General features: G+C 43.3%; 1 protein-coding gene across 1 annotated transcript in view; it reads left to right on the top strand.

The window, feature by feature from the left end:
- Nucleotides 1-17,011, top strand: part of NPEPPS (aminopeptidase puromycin sensitive) — a 96,230-nt gene that overhangs the window by 27,914 nt on the left and 51,305 nt on the right. The window contains exons 3-6 of the mRNA XM_088474585.1: nt 12,778-12,855; nt 13,259-13,380; nt 13,773-13,880; nt 16,726-16,926. Coding sequence (XP_088330711.1) covers nt 12,778-12,855; nt 13,259-13,380; nt 13,773-13,880; nt 16,726-16,926 — 509 coding nt within the window. The remainder of the gene's footprint in view (nt 1-12,777; nt 12,856-13,258; nt 13,381-13,772; nt 13,881-16,725; nt 16,927-17,011) is intronic.

Here is a 17,011-nt window from a genome sequence, read left to right as displayed (position 1 = left end):
TCACCTGTACTATACTTTAACATTGCCCCCTGTAGTTTTGCTTTGCCCTTATGCAGTCCCCCCAGCTGAAGTAGTGCCCCCAGACTGGTCCCTTATGCAGTGCCCCCAGGCTTAAATAGTGTCCCTTATGCAGTGCCCCCAGGCTTAAATAGTGTCCCTTATGCAGTGCCCCCAGGCTTAATTAGTGTCTCTTATGCAGTGCCCCCAGGCTGGTCCCTTATGCAGTGTCCCCTGTGCTTAAATAGTGCCCCTTAGGCACTATTACCTTATTACCCAGACTAGTCCCAGCCCAGAACTTGCCTTAACTTGCTCGTACTCCCGCTGCCTCGCTCTGACTGACTTCACCCGCGCACTGCATCACTGGGAACGCTTGCCTCAGAAGCGGCCGGAGGCTTATTTAGCCTCCGGTCACTTAAGAGGCCAGCGTTCCACAGCAGGAGTCGGCGGGGGAAAGTGCCGGGTGGTAGGCTGTTTCTGCCGGGCGATGCACCCGCAGAAAACAACCTGGGGAGAGCACTGTTTAATGAAATTTGATTTTCCTCCTAAATTTATTTCCTTATTGAAAGATTTATACACTGCCCCTTCCACCCAGGTTTCCAGCAATGGCTTCCTATCTGCTCCCTTCTATGTACACAGAGGCACTTGTAGGAGTTGTCTTATGTCTCCTTTTATTTGCGATAGCCCTGGAACCCGTGGCTGTAGCGCTACGTCAGTCACATAGCTTTACAGGTATACGTATTGGTTCGGCCGAGCTTAAATTGTCACTATATGCAAACGACATGCTCTTGTTTGTTTCCAACCCCGCTTCGTCTATACCAAGTATTATTTCTCGGTCAGCCCAGTTTGGATCATTTGCCGGGTATAAAATCAATTTTCACAAATTAGAATTGATGCCTCTTGTGAATATCACAGCAGCGGATTTGAGGGATCATGCCTATCAACATTTTCGTGTTACAGCCTCCCATTTCAAATACTTAGATATTAATATTCCTATGGTTACCTAGTCCCTATATATTTCTTAATTATAGTCCCTAGTCCCTATATATTTCTTAATTATACTACTGTTATTGCCCAACTGACTAAATTGCTTTATGCCTGGAAGATGCTTCCCCTGTCCCTACTTGGTAGAATCGCAATACTTAAGTGTAGCTTTTCCCAGATTATCTTACTCCATACAAATGCTCCCGATTAACATGTCGCTAGCAGACATAAAAAAATCCTGCACCAAGCTCTTTACCAAATTTCTGTGGAGAGATGGCAGACCACGGTTGGCAGTGAACAAGTTACTACTTCCTAGGTCTCATGGAGGACTGGGGCTCCCCGATTATTCTCACATTACTAGGGTGGTGCATTTTAGGTATATTGGTGATTGGTTGTTGAACAGGGAAACATATACCCATGCGCCTACTGAGGTAGGTATGTTTTCACCTTACTCAGCTGCTACTTTGTTGCATGCTCCTAGAAAATCTATCCGAACTCACATATTTCATAATGTAGTGTTCCCTCTAGCTCCGGCGCGAGGCAGGGCGCCGGAGCTAGAGAGGGCATGCCGTGTTCGCGCGACCGAGAAGGGGGCGTGGTCATCGAAAAGGGGGCGTGTCTATAAGACGCGCCCCCTTTTCGTCACTCTTGGGGGTGTGCCCGGCACTTACGGACACGCCGGGCAGCCCCCAAGCCCTGCAGACGGAGAATAGATGCCGGGCGCATGCGCCCGGCGTCTATTCTCCGGCGGTGACCGGGTCACCGCACATTTCTTCACCCGCGGGACACTGTGACCCGCGGGTGAAGACGGTTCCCGAAGGCTGTTAGGGCAGGGCGCTTTTTGCCCTCCTTCTGGAGGGCAGGGCGCTTTTTGCCTTCCAGAAAGAGGGCAGGGCGCCGCACCCCGCTAAAACAGCCTAGCGGGAACGCTAATAATATCTTATTTCATGATAGCTATTTGGCCTGGAGAGCTATTTGCACCAAACTATCTAGACCCTATACCACCTCAGTGAAAGTATATTCCTTTTACTAGTAATCCTATGTTCCCACCAGGACTCGATAACTGTGGCTTTTGCCAGTGGAAACAGAAGGGTATTGCCTTAATTAAGGACATTTTCGACCCAGGTGGAGTTAATCTCCCTTTCTCTACCCTCCATACTGATGCCCATATTCTACATAGGCAATTTTACATGTTCTTTCAAGCCACTCATTATGCTTGTTCTCTTAAATTCCCGGTTCATTCCTCCAATTCGCCTGACCCTCTGCACAGTCTCCTATCCTTTCTCGTGCTACACCCCTATAAGACTAAGGGCCTGATTCAGAGCCGGACGCAATTAGCGCTCGCTCGTCCAGAAAATAGGGGTGGCTATTCAAATGAACCGTTCGCTGTTTGCGGTCTGTTCACGCCTCTAGGTCTGAACGAGCGTACAAAACTTGCGGTCGTTTTTTGGGAAACTATGCCCCCTGGCCGCTCGCATCCTACGTCATGTCCGCTATTTATTAGATTAATCGAGTACATCGAACAGGGTATGAACTGCTCGCTATTCTTGTGGTTGGTTTTTGCTACCACAATTTTGCGAGCAGTTCTGGCTATAAAATAACCCAGTGACGTGGTCAATGACGCTGCTGTTTTAAATATGCACACCCATAAAACGCCCGTTTTGACCTTTAAGCACGCCTGCGATCGGATCTCCACTCACCGTTTTCAAGCACCTTCCCCTGTTACCACCCACATACGCCTCATTCTGTCACTCAAATTAGCAGGCATTCGCTATTTTGTGAGCACATGAATTTCGGCCGCACTGACTGGTTCGCGCATGCGTATAACGATCCGTACGAATGCGCAGTTGGGCAAACATCGCTCAGAGCGAACGAGCTGCCGCTTACGAGTGGCTCTGAATCAGGCCCTAAGTATCTTACTATAGATCTGGTGGGGAGGTCGCATGACAAGGTATGGAAACATAAATTTTTATCATGGAGCAGAGACCTGACTACTGTCACTTCCATGGACTGCTTGTTGCATACTTATTATGCAACTTTAAATTTTGCGATGCTCCTGGCTACAAGAGGTTCACAACAAAACTATTAGTAGAGAATTAGTGTTCACTCTAGCTCCGGCGGCAGGCAGGGTGCCGGAACTAGAGTGGGCACTTCCGTGCGCTTCCCCGAAAAGGGGGCGTGGCCATTGAAAAGGGGGCCTGTCTATAAGACGCGCCCCCTTTTCGTCACTCTTGGGGGCGTGCCTGGCACTTACGGACACGCCGGGCAGACCCCAAGCGCTGTTGATAGGGAGAATAGATGCCGGGCGCATGCGCCCAGCGTCTATTCTCCGACGTTGACCGGGTCACCGCACATTTTCCCACCCGCGGGACACTGCGACCCGTGGGTGAAGACTGCACCCGCAGGCTATGAGGGCATGGCGCTTTTTGCCCTCCTTCTGGAGGGCAGGGTGCTTTTTACCCTCCAGAAGGAGGGCAGGGCGCCCCGCCCCGCTAAAACAGCCTAGCGGGAATGCTAGAGCATATATGTCGCAGGAGCTTTATGGTGCAAGGGGAGTCGGATGATTGCTTAAAATATAGGTGCCCGAATACTAAGTTTTTTTTTTTTTTTTGTAATTTCTAGACATGCCCTAAGATCGCAAAGTTCTGGGCTAAGGTGGTGATCCTTATTAACTCTATTTTTCACCTTACACTTTATAGTGATCCGCTGGCCTTATTACAGTATGTGCTAATTTAACAAACTGGGATTTGGGCCCTGATAAGTCTCGTGTAGTCCCATTACTGACTCTCATTGTCACCGTAGGTAAAATAGTCATTTTATGTGCTTGGACCACCCCTTCCCCTCCATTTTTGGAAACTCTTAAATCTATTATGCTCCAGACCGTGTATTATAATAGATGAGCAGTTTTCCTTGTGCTGAAAGCAGGGGGTACATCCTTTTATAAAAAAAATGGGGCGCATACAGTGCATCTGGAAAGTATTCACAATGCTTCACTTTTTCCACATTTTGTTATGTTACAGCCTTATTTCAAAATGGAATAAATTTATTTTTGTCCTCAAAATTCTACACACATTACCCCATACTGACAACGTGTAAAAAGTTTTGGTTTTTTTTGAGTTTTTTGCAAATTTAATTAAAAGAATACACTAAGAAATCACATATACATAAGTATTCACAGCCTTTGCCATGAAGCTCAAAATTGAGCTCAGGTGCATCCTGTTTCCACTGATCATCCTTGAGATGTTCCTACAGCTTAATTGGAGTCCACCTGTGGTAAATTCAGTTGATTGGACATGATTTTGAAAGGCATGCACCTGTCTATATCGGATCTCACACAGTGCATGTCAGAGCACAAACCATGCACGAATTGTCTGTAGACCTCCGAGACAGGATTGTCTCGAGGCACAAATCTGGGGAAGGGTACAGAAAAATAACTGCAGCTTTGAAGGTCCCAATGAGCACAGTGGCCTCCATCATCCGTAAATGGAAGAAGTTCGGAACCACCAGGATTCTTCATAGAGTTGGCCGGCCGTCTAAACTGAGCAATTGGGAGAGAAGGGCCCTAGTCAGGGAGATGACCAAGAACCAGATGGTCACTCTGTCAGAGCTACAGTATTCCTCTGTGGAGAGAGGAGAACCTTCCAGAAGGACAACCATCTCTGCAGCAATCCACCAATCAGGCCTGTATGGTAGAGTGGCCAGACGGAAGCCACTTTAGTAAAAACCACATGGCAGCCCGCCTGGAGTTTGTCAAAATGCACCTGAAGGACTCTGACCATGAGAAACAAAAGACTGAACACTTTGGCGTGAATGCCAGGCATTCTGTTTGGAGGAAACCAGGCACTGCTCATCAACAGGCCAATACCATCCCTACAGTGAAGCATGGTGGTGGCCGCATCATGCTGTGGGCAAGTTTTTCAGTGGCAGGAACTGGGCGACTAGTCAGGTTAGAGGGAAAGATGAATGCAGCAATGTACAGAGATACCCTGGATGAAAACCAGCTCCAGAGCGCTCTTGACCTCAAACAGGGGCGACTGTTCATCTTTCAGCAGGACAACGACCCTAAGCACACAGCCAAGATATCAAAGGAGGAGTGGCTTCAGGACAACTCTGTGAATGTCCTTGAGTGGCCCAGCCAGAGCCCAGACTTGAATCCAATTGAACATATCTGTAGAGATCTGAAAATGACTGTGCACCGATGCTTCCCATCCAACCTGATGGAGCTTGAGAGGTGTTGCAAAGAGAAATGGGCGAAACTGTCCAAAGAAAGGTGTGCCAAGCTTGTGGCATCATATTCAAAAAGACTTGAGGCTGTAATTGCTCATATTCAGCCATCCATGTTTCTGCTGATCAGTGGTTTTTCAACTCGTCCTTTAAGCGTTACAGAAACCACCATTTGAGTGATTTAACTTGGTAGATTTTAAATTGCTTTCTTGGAAAGTGTCTTGATGCTGTTACACCTGCATGAAGGGTATCTAAATTGGTCCCTGTATTTATTATTTTTATTCATGAGGACTACGGTTTCCTGCATACCAGGCCTCCTATTCAGCCTACTTTTTGTTTACAGATTCATCTTAACCAGGTTATTGTTCCTGCTTTGGGACTTTATCTATCTTTTGTGAAGTGGAGATCTTAATGGCTTTATGTAGATCAGCTCCTTTATGGAAGATCCCTAGTCTTCTGTTACTTTTACGCACACAATGGAGGGTGAGTGGTGACGAAACAGTCGATAGACACATGGATTATTGCTACCATCACACAGGCATGTGTTTCAGAGAAGGCTCCACTGCATGATCACATTGCAGCTCACTCTACCATATTGGTGACCACCTCCTAAGCTGTGTAGCTTGGCGCCTTGGTCAAACAGTTGTTCAGGGGAGCCATCTGGTCCTCTAACTTTTGTTAGTGTTCACTCTGCTTTGGTTGAGTGGTGTTTAGTTCAGTTCTCTCCTGTGGGCTTCGTTCGTTAAAGACGGAAGTTCGATTGGGGGAGGAGACAGCCAACGAAAAATTATCAGGTTGAAGATGTTCCTTCTCCAGTCACAGTGCCCTCCACACCCCAAGGTCTTGCAATGTCCCACAGATGGATTCAGTGAAATAGATCTAATGGTTATTATAAAAAATACCTCTTTAATTTCTGTGGTCAGTTTAAGGTCTACACATACTTTATAACGATTTTCTGCTTGGTATCAGTCACTGCTCCTGTACAGGAAATGGAAGATCTAGCCAATGGTTACTAACTAGTTGTAATAATATATATATATATATATATATATATATATATATATATATATATATATATATATTAATCACCATTGCTACAGTAGTTTAGCTAACTATCTGCAATTCAAACTGACATTTGTGAACTTTTGTGTGATTTGGACAGTATGGGCAGAGAAGCTTAAGTCTAGATATTGGCTGCATGTAGATAGTGGTGGGAGGTGCTTGCTCATCAGAATTTTGTCATTCAGAAGAAAGTGGAAGGATAGTTGTGACCTATATATGATTTTGGTTTAATACCGTGAATTAAAAATTGTTTGAAGGTCAAGCATGGTCATTAATTTGAAGAAACAAACAAAATGGTTCCATGTAATCTATTGAAGCAACTTTAATGCATCCAGGAGGAAAGGGCTTTATAACAGTGGGTGTTACAAACGATGCTGATGGATTTGACAGATGAAATTGTAGGTTGAATACAGGAATATGCCATTTGAAATTTGTTCGTAACATGGCAAAAGTACAATGCGCGAACCTTAGAAATTGTCATATTAGGATATTAAAATCTAGACGCCTGTCATTTTCCCGACGCCGGGAGACAGGCGCCCGGCATCCCGATCGAAGGGATGCCCGGGCGCCGCAAGCGGACAGGGTTAGATTTAGGGCACCCGGGGGGGGAATTACGGTTAGGCACCCCCTGGGAGGGTTAGGGTTCGACTAGGGGGAGGGAGGGTTAGGGTTAGGCACCCCCCCGTGGGGACTTGGGTTTAGGCAGTGGGGAAGGGGGGGTTATGGTTAGGCACTTGGGGGGGAGGTTAGGGTTAGGATGGGTTGGTTAGGTTAGTTTATACTTACCTTAGGGACGATCAGGATTTCCAGCGCTGTCGGGCTTCCACTGCCGGGCTCTGCTCTTTTGTCGGGTTGCCGCAGCCGGGAATCAAACTGCTGGTCATGCAGCCGGGATCCCATACCGAGTGCCTAAGTTTACTGTGAAAATTTCAAGGAATAATTTAAAAGGCAACACCAGGTTGGTTTTGCCTTTTTAAATTATTTTCGCTTTAAAAAAAAACCTGACTAATACCACTTTCAGACATGCAACTTGGGAATTTCCCTGTTTAAACCCAGGTTTTGCTCAAGAACACTTTCCACACTACACCTGAGACCCGGGATATTCCCAAGTCAAGTTGGTCAACCCCATTCAGACATAAGCAGAGTCTGCCCTGGCATTCTAACAGGCAGGGCTGCCAGGCTGCTCTCATGTCATATTGATATGACATATGATATTTTATTAGCAAGCATATTGTGTATTTATCATATCTGAACCAACCCACTACCTTCATGTGGAAATAAACGTATACCATTTATTATTCCTAGTATTCCCAGCTGATTGCAATATGTTTAGTCTGAGTATTGTTACATATTTTTCATTTGCTTGTTATTAACAATTTCTTAAATCATAACAGAGGGAAAGCTGGTTCTTATACATAGAGGCAGAATACTACATCACATATGATTGAGCGCTTGCTGGTACAAACAGTTCTATATGTTTGTTTCTTGCTTTGCTCTCATGTTATGCTTATACACACGTCACACTCCTACACACTCATGCAGTCACACACCCCTTCTCCAGCCACCACACCTCACAACAACGGGCAGTCTCTCTGTAGCTAGTGTGCAGACACCTCTTGCCAATCCATCTGGCACTTGGTCTTCACCCCTTGTTATTAGGGGCTACGAAATCACTGATTCTCTTCCCAGATCCAGCGCTGACAGTTTTTCTTTTTTTCCTGTTGTAAGAGGATGCCCTACCCCCTCCAGGCAGTGCGAACTTCCAATCAGAGGCCTCTAGGTGCGCCCAGGTAGTAAAATACCTGGTCGCACTATCCAGACTTAATTCAGGTTGTCTACCCGGGACTTACGTCCTGTGAAAAACCCTGGTCCATAGCAGGGGTGCCGACTTGGAAGCATACTCCCGAGTTGGTGCCTTTCAGACAAAAGCAAGACCTGGGTAGTTTGGCCAAGACCCGGCAAAAACCCGGGATTCTCACCATGTCTGAAAGGGCTATTACTTGCCAAAATTGTGCCTGTGCTTGCATCTCGCAGGCTACTACATAAGGCCCAAAGGCTCTTCTAAATTGTGTTACAAAACCTAATACAGGGGCTACCAAACCACGGTCCTCAAGGCACACTAACAGTACAGGTTTTAAGGATAGCCACACTTGAACACAGGTGACTTAATTCGTACAACAGTTATTTTATTTAACCCTCTGTGCTCAAGCATGGATATCACTTAAACCAGGACTGTTAGTGTTCCTTGCGGACCGAGGTTTGGGAATCACTGACCTAGTATATGGAAGATAGCTTGCACTAAGTTTTTCATATTCTTTCTATGCAGTGTGGTCTTCCTTTACTGTACTGTGGAGTAATCCCTGGCTCTCATACCTCAATTTGATTTAGCACTTGATAGGAGACTGGATGTGGGGCTCTTTAATGCCCAGAACTTTGCAGATTATTTTGGAGGTTACCTGTTATATTCCTATATAGTACTAAAATAAATTTTCTCTTCCCTATTGCTAGTTTTCTCTTCCAGTTATCTGTGCAACCTATCCCATTTACACGAAAGATGTTAATCCCCAGTAAAATCCTCCCAAGCCATTTATTATATTGCATTTATAATGAAATTGTGACTCCGTTCAGCCTAGTTATGCTATGCATTAGGAGAATAAGGGCGGTATTCAATTAGATTCGCACCCTCGATCAAGTTTCGCATGCCGGACTTTTCGCCTACATCGCGTATTTTAGCCACGGAAATTTACAGTGCGCGTACCCTATTCAATTTCAAAAGATGCGAAAATGGCGACACTCAAAGTCAGAACAGGTGAAAAGTGCTGTCAGAATTGGGGAAATCAGCCTGAACGCCCCAAAAAGCTGTAGAAACATTGGGGAACAATGTAGTAGTGCCTGATTTTAGTCCAAATGTTTGGGGTACTTAAGTTTGCACAATTGCTTCTAATTAGCGTCTTTGCACAAGTGGCGAATAATGGCATAAAGCAGTATTTTATGGAGAAAATAAGTAGTCCTGTTAAATTTGGGGTACCTCAAAATGGGTGCTAGCATATTTTATTGTCTTTAAAGTGTAGTTTTAATAAAAGTGAAATTCCTCCCTCATATAAGCACCTGCAATCCCAAAAACACTTGACCCCTTCTTAGAGCAGCCCCAGAATCTAAATTCGCTAGTTTGCAAACTTGTCCCCCCACTTTGTGCTTTTTCACCCCCAAATTCAAAGTATTTTTTTAGGGTGTTACATTTTTTTTTCTGGAATTATTTTACGCAGTTGTCCATTTGGGGGGCTTTTCCAAGGGTTCTGAGTGTTCCCCACCTTTGCACCCCAAAATAAAAAAATTGCACTTTCCTGCTATTCAGAGGCGAAGCTTTGTCTCCTATTACATTGCATTGACTTTCCGTCTACGTGAAAAGCGGATGAAATTGAATACGGAGATAAGTTTCCGACCGGCGAAAAGTCTCAATCGGCGAAACTTTTTCACGGCTCTCGGCATTTTGCTTCTAATTAAATACGGCCCTAAGATGGAAGATCCCTCTGAATTGATTGAGGAAACCTGGCTGGAGTTGCAGGCAATAATTGCAGTCAGTGATTTGTACAAGAGCCTTCATGGTACAATTTTGCTGTTTGCTCCTGGTGCACTTTGCCCCTACTAGTTTGCATAGAATTTACTGTACTGTTCTTTGCCCTAAGAGATTTGTAGTTGAAGACTTTCTGTAAACCCAGTATGGGCATGTTATAGGATATTGAGTTTTGGAGTAAGGATTGTATTGCTGGATCCCATATAAACTCACTTGTGTCAATGTGAACCTTGGGATTCCAGAGTGAGAAATTATCACATCAAAACAGATAGGCAGTTACAGTATATTTATTTATAGACCTAAGTTAATCGGCACCATAATTTCTATGGATTTGGCACTCGCACATACAGTAAATTATTCTTGGCAGTGTATCTTGTTAGCTTTCTCCTGTATGCATTTACAGCAGCACCAAGTCCTCACTCCGGAATCTGGATTACTTACCAGGCACAGATAAAGCAAAGTGTACCTTTGCATAAGGATGGGCCATGTATTAGGAGTGGGTTTGCTGACTTTGAGATGTACAAGTTATTAATTGCGGTGCCATTATTGGAGCTGATGGGAACAAATAAAGGGAAGAGATTATGTTTATAACATCCCAATTTGTGAGGGAGTATAGTGCTAGCGGTCCTCTGAACCATCCTTAAGGTACTGGAAGTCAAGAATTGTGTCCTGTGATCAGATTCTTTATAAATAAAATGTCTGCGGTTCACTTTCTTTTACATTAATAGATATGACCAAGAGGTTACAACTCTGATATTATTAAATATTTCATCTGGATGACTCTGTAATGTACAAGCTATAAATGCTTCAGGTTATTAAGGAGACAAATGCACTAATGGAGCTCTCTGACCATGGCAGATAGCAAGGCTAAGCTGGGTTTATATCATTAGTGCTGGGGGAGGAGAGATGAATGTTGTGTATCTGCATGTCGCAGATTGCAGGCTTACACCCTACATGGAGCAATGGTGCTCTCTCTCTCTCTTAGCTGCTAGCCGCCTTGCACATGGGTGGATATAACCTAGCACACACCTTTGGGCCACAATGTATGTTCAAATTAAAAGTACTTAATTGAGCAATCAAAGATTAATTAGAACCAGTTCAAAGGGCTCCTACCAATGACCTTTACAGTATGTACAGGAGTCTTTCATCCGCAGTTCCCATAAACCAACGCATCACAAATCTGAACTTGCCAGCGACATTTCTTGGTTGGCTGCCAAATGGCTTGGACATGTCCCTGTAAAATGTTCAGTACATTAGACTAACGTGACAGATGTGCTATCCCTTGCAAGCCACATAACACATTACACTGTACACATACGATTAGACCTGTGCAGTCTTGCATGTTTCACTTACAATGCAATACCTTGGATCACTATAAATGTTAAACACCTGTTATGTTTATTGTTGCGATTACTCTGCCTTGCACTGTACTTCACAGCTTACCACTTATACTGCACTGCCAGATTCACATCATTTCTGTATAGATTACTGCCAGCTGATACATTTTAAATACCTGTAATAGTCTGCATATTTTACTGCTAGACACCTGTCTCGAATAGCAACTCTGCATGCCATGCTATTTTGTTGCTATGCAGTTTATGCCTTGCTACGTATATATCATTGCCAGCAGCGTTGTTAATCCCCCTGCCATGGGCTTGTTCAATAGCACAAAGGAATTAGGTTTTCCAGTGCAGTGTGAGAACTGGCTGGCACCACATGAAGACTGGCAGGGAAGTTTCCACAGAAAGGGGCAATGTATAGATCACATCATGTACACTACCTCCTGCTGTGTATATGCATCAAAATGCATTATATTGTCCTCTACAATCACAGCTTGGAGCTAAATCTCATGAGGGACAACATCAATCACAGTGTTGGGGTCATTGGTTTGACTCCAACCGGGTCCTGTCTATGTGGCGTTCTCCCTGTGTTTTGTGAGTTTCCTCTGGGTGCTCTAGTTTCTTGCTGCAGTCCACAAACATACGGGTATATTTATTGGCTTCTGAAAAAATGCACGTGTTAAGGACTTTAGACTGTAACCTCCTAAAGGGCAGGTGCTGATGTGAATGATTACACATTCCTTGTACAACACTGCCTAATATGGTTGCTGCTATATAAATAAACCAAATTATACATCTGCCTCAGCCATTCTTGTAACTTTTTTTTAAGTAAAAAGTGGCAAGATTCTAATCTATTTTAATTGTAACTGTAAAATCCAGGTCTTGTTATGCTTAGCTGTAAATATACTTTGCCTCTGTTATTTAGCACATTTGCATGTATGTAATGCATGCATGCAAGCCAAAAGTGTCATGTTTTATTTGATAAAGGGTACATAAAATTGAGTTATTATTGTGACATTACCAAGCCCATGCAAAACTTTGATTCCTTACTGGGAGATTTGACATAAACCATCTGTAAAGTGAATTGCTACTATTTTATCAGGTTCTCTGGTATTGAGTCTGGGGTATGCTCTGTGCACTAGGTATGATCTCAATACTGGTTTTGATGCACGTTTAGTTTGCAGTTGGCAGCATACTCTGTCTATCTTTGCAGCAAGTTATTTAGCCAGCAAAGGTCAGTATCCTTATTGTAGATTCCTGCTGTAAATGGGTGCAATTTTGTAGTGTGTTTCAATTTTATTTCTGATGCAATTGTTGTCTAGAGAGTGTGCGCAGTGGAGGTTGCCACTGAGCATGATGTAATATGCAGTATTAGTACACTCGTTCCTTTGCAGATCAGCAGTGCTAAGTACATCTTTAATTTCATGGTTCTGTCTTTTAATTTATGTTAAAACTAAATTTGTCATGATAATTGTTCCCTGGGGCCTTGGAGAGAACAGAACGTGGACTAATGCAAGCTCCATTACATACAGAGAACAGTATTTATTAGTATTATGTTTTTAAGTTTGTATAAACTGTTTCTTGCTCATATTGCAGAAATCCATGCCACAGGGTTTAACTATCAGAACGAAGATGAAAAAGTCACTCTCTCCTTCCCCAGCACCTTGCAACAGGGTAAGTGCAAAAGTAAAAAATATGTTGGCACATTCGTACAGTACCTGCACAAACTAATATGCTAGTATACCATTCTTCCCCCCCTATATGCTTATTACCTTGTCACCCTGGCAATATAGATGAACACAGTAGTAGATATATTTAAGAGAACTATTTTTACTACAGAAATTTTAGAAACTGCTGTACGGTCATCAACATGAGGTCTTCATACCTTAACTAAATAGTACTACAGTTGCCATGCCAGGTGGCATTGTACCGTTACACTGATCTTTGTCAGCTCTTGGTAACATGTACCAGTGGGTCAATATTTAGATTTATCTGTTAATCTGTACCAGCAGCTACAATTCTGTACTATGACTGTGTGAGCTCTAGATCTATTCATGTTTACCTTTTTTGTATATAGGCTTTGGAATGTTGAAGATTGATTTTGTTGGGGAGCTGAACGATAAAATGAAAGGTTTCTATCGAAGTAAATATACCACAGCTTCCGGGGAAGTGCACTATGCTGCAGTCACTCAGTTTGAGGTAAGAACCTATCCACGGGCTCTGTTGTATTACAGCAATTGTTAACATGATAATTTTCATAGGTCTCACAGCTGGCCCTTGTTTTCACAATATGGAATATTTGAGTTTGTGCAGCGCAAATTGAAGGCAAAATCCATAGCTGTATAGTTAGCCAGGTTAAGAAGTTGTACATGGTCATAGAGAGACAATATTTAATCTGTATTGGTTACTAGGGAGAGGAAAAACATACACATTCGGGATGACCACACAGGACCCTATTGGGGGCTATTAGTTGCTTACCTCTGGCCGATGGGTTAGAGCTGTTACCAGTCATGTTGTTTCTGTGCAAGCATTAGTACTGTTGTATTCCTTTATAGTCTAAGTGATGTAGAAGACATCTGTTCTCTTTACAGGCCACAGATGCACGGAGAGCTTTCCCCTGCTGGGATGAGCCTGCAATCAAAGCAACCTTTGATGTTATTCTGATTGTCCCCAAGGACAGAGTAGCTTTATCAAACATGGTAAGAGTTTCACTGCTTGAGTCCTCCTCTAACACTATTATTCATGCAATTTCAAATTCTTTACTCTCCCTTTATACCCAGTTTTTATTGCATTTACAACTAGTATAATCTAACAATTTAAAGAATTATGAAACCATTAAAATCTGTGTTGATCTCATTTTGTATTGCTGTGATTGGATGACATTTCATTTGTGTCTACGTTCACTTTAATCAGACAGTCTTTTTTTTGTCTGATATTTTTTTGGAATATTTTTATCAATAAGGAAACAGTCAATGGATTATGTTTAACCCTTAAGAAGCAGGGCACTGAAAAGAGCTGACACCACCTACCCCTGTTGCCCCGTTTTTCTGTTGGTCCTCGTCTTTTCCCTACTGCTTGCGTAGAAGGTCAGCACATGGCTTTTTTGCCTGTACACCATTCATTTTTATTTTATTTTTACAACTTGAACAACATTCTCCACTGTCTCCTGTAGAGTGGCAAGGGGTAGGTATTTTCCCCCCCTACATCTATCACAGGAATCCTTTGGCCATTTAGGGTGGGGAAAGATTAGTCATTGCTGTGGGCCCCTACAGCACCACAAGTCCTCCCTTGACGGTCTATTCAGCTTGCTATAAGCCTGTTCAGCGACGCTCATTGGTCTTGACCTTCTTTGGACCTCAAAGACTTTCTTCATTTTTAGGGAAGTTTTTTTTTTTTTTTTTTGTGGTCTGTAGCTAGTGTATTGTGACCAAATTAGGATCACCACCCTTTAGAGAGTGACATTGTAATACATTCCCTTCTGGTTTGTGAATAAGGGGTCTATTTACTAAGCAGTGTTAGGAGACAGAGTGAAAAGTGATAAGGTGCCAGCCAATCAACTCCCAACTGTCATCTCACAGGCTGTGTTTGAAAAATGACAGTTGGGAGCTGATTGGCTGGCACCTTATCACTTTTCACTCTGTCTCCTAACACTGTTTAGTAAATAGACCCCTAAGTCTTCTAAAAATCCCTGTTAAGGATAAGGTGTCTCTAGGTCCACATTTTTGTCTGCACCAGATGGTAAACTAAGGGGGAGCTGTATCAAATCTTGGAGAAAGAGAAAGTACTAACCAATCGGCTCCTAACTGTCATTTTACAGGCTGTGTTTGAAAAATTACAGCAGCTGATTGGTACTTTATCTCTCTCCACTTTCTCTCCAAGGTTTGATAGAGGAGTGAAATTGGTATCAAGTGAAATAAGCATATTCAAGCAATCTATTTTGTACTTGACTGTTATGGAACTCTACCTATTTTCCATGGCGATTTATTGGATATGAAGGCCATCAGTAAATTCCTTCTGTGAGAGCTATCCAAGATGTAGTTGCTTCATTTGGGGCTTTTAAAGGAAGGTTAGTTATAAAAGGATGTTTTCTTTAACATCGCGGTTTAGGAGTATCATCAGAAGTATCATGTTTTTAGCTATAACTTTTTGCCTGCCAGCTCCACATGACAGCACCTGTATTATTGGGGTTTATAATCTAGTATTTAAAAAAGGTCCCAGAGCAGTCCCAATCTAGTAGTTTACTATCCAAGTCCTGGAGTCTCATGCCTGGATACTAAATTGGTCCAAATCATCAATGGCACTGTCAAGTTTCAATATATAGCTTGGCCTCCATTTTATTCAGTGTGTCAGAGTTTTACCTCCCCAGGGCATTGTTTGCTCTACCCAGTTAATCTCCTAATCAATCAGCATTGGTGTCTAATTATAAATTAAAATAAAGAAATAAAAATGGATTACCATCTAAAAAAGCCCCCCTAAATAACAGATGCCCAGCTCCTGCCGGCACCAAACTTAAAACAGATCCAGTGGCTGGGGGCGGGGTATAGAGGAGAGGAGCCTGGGTTTGTGGGTAAATTCATTAACCCACAGACTCTCCTCTCCAGGCTGTACCCACAGTTCTCACTGTGCCCCCTATGGTGTCAAAGAAAGACTTCAAAGGTAAGACATAAGTCTCCTTTTCCTGTCAGTCAGGCAGAACTGGCTTCAATGGCATGGCTTTTGAAATCATAGCTTCAAACTGGAAGTACCGTTCTGACCCAGTTATTCAGGCCATGCCATGTGCATAGATGCTCTTTGTCCCTTGTCTATTATAGTTTGTAAATCCTATCAGTCCTAGTTCAAGAATTGTATTGTAGGTGTTTGTTTTCTTTAGTAATCTCACCTGCTATTTTTTTTCCAGAGGGGTTTGTGATCGTATCTTCCATAGAGTTCTATTAAGGCACAGGTTTCTGCTCTCCCGAGCTGATAGCTCTTCAGTGTGGTGATCATTCTGTGGCATGTCATTGGATAGTGTAGGATCAGGTTTGCAAAGCAAGTACTTTGTTGTCCCACATACTATCTCCATATATTACAAAACTGACTGACTTTGTAGCATTTGCAGAAAACACTTTGGTAGGAGTATCTTCCAGGCGGCTGTTCATGTTTGCTCATTACACCCCTCTGTTGAGCATTCTTTAGGACCTCGCATCCTGTGCCCCCTACCATCTGAGAAAAAGGAAGGCTATACTTACATTACTCCCCTTTCTCCCAGGTTGTAGAGGGAGAGACCAGCCCACTCAGGAATGTGATTTCTTGGACTGATGTTAGGAAACCAGGAAAATGGGGGTAGGTGGGGACAAAGAAGAGAGGAATGGGTTATTTTGTTCAGAGCTCGAACTTAGTTTTTAATGTGTTGCCTGTAAATGACTGCCATCTGCCAGTGTGTGCAGTAATCTACCAACCGCATTCACAGGCCCCCATGTGCTCCGGTTACTTGGGCTGAGCGCAGAAGTCCCGATCTATCAAATTTAGCCACCCACGTCTGCATCTTTTTACCACATTGTACAGAATCTCATTGAGCGCAAGCCATACCCTGATGACGACAGCTTGGTGGAGGTGAAGTTTGCACGCACTCCTGTAATGTCAACCTACCTTGTGGCCTTTGTGGTGGGAGAGTATGACTTTGTGGAAACCCGCTCTGCTGACGGTGTGCTGGTTCGTGTTTATACTCCGGTTGGTAAAGCGGAGCAGGGAAAATTTGCCTTGGAGGTAAATTCCATTTTGAGTCCATATGTATGTATGTATATATTATGAAATAGTTTCCCACCAAAAACGTATATGTATCCTCTTTTTT

The sequence above is a fragment of the Taudactylus pleione genome, unplaced genomic scaffold (genome assembly GCF_031769625.1).
Source record: "Taudactylus pleione unplaced genomic scaffold, aTauple2 ptg000155l, whole genome shotgun sequence".
Taxonomy (NCBI): Eukaryota; Metazoa; Chordata; class Amphibia; order Anura; family Myobatrachidae; genus Taudactylus; species Taudactylus pleione.
The sequence above is the reverse complement of the archived record's forward strand: the minus strand, read 5'-3'. Positions and strand labels throughout refer to the sequence as shown.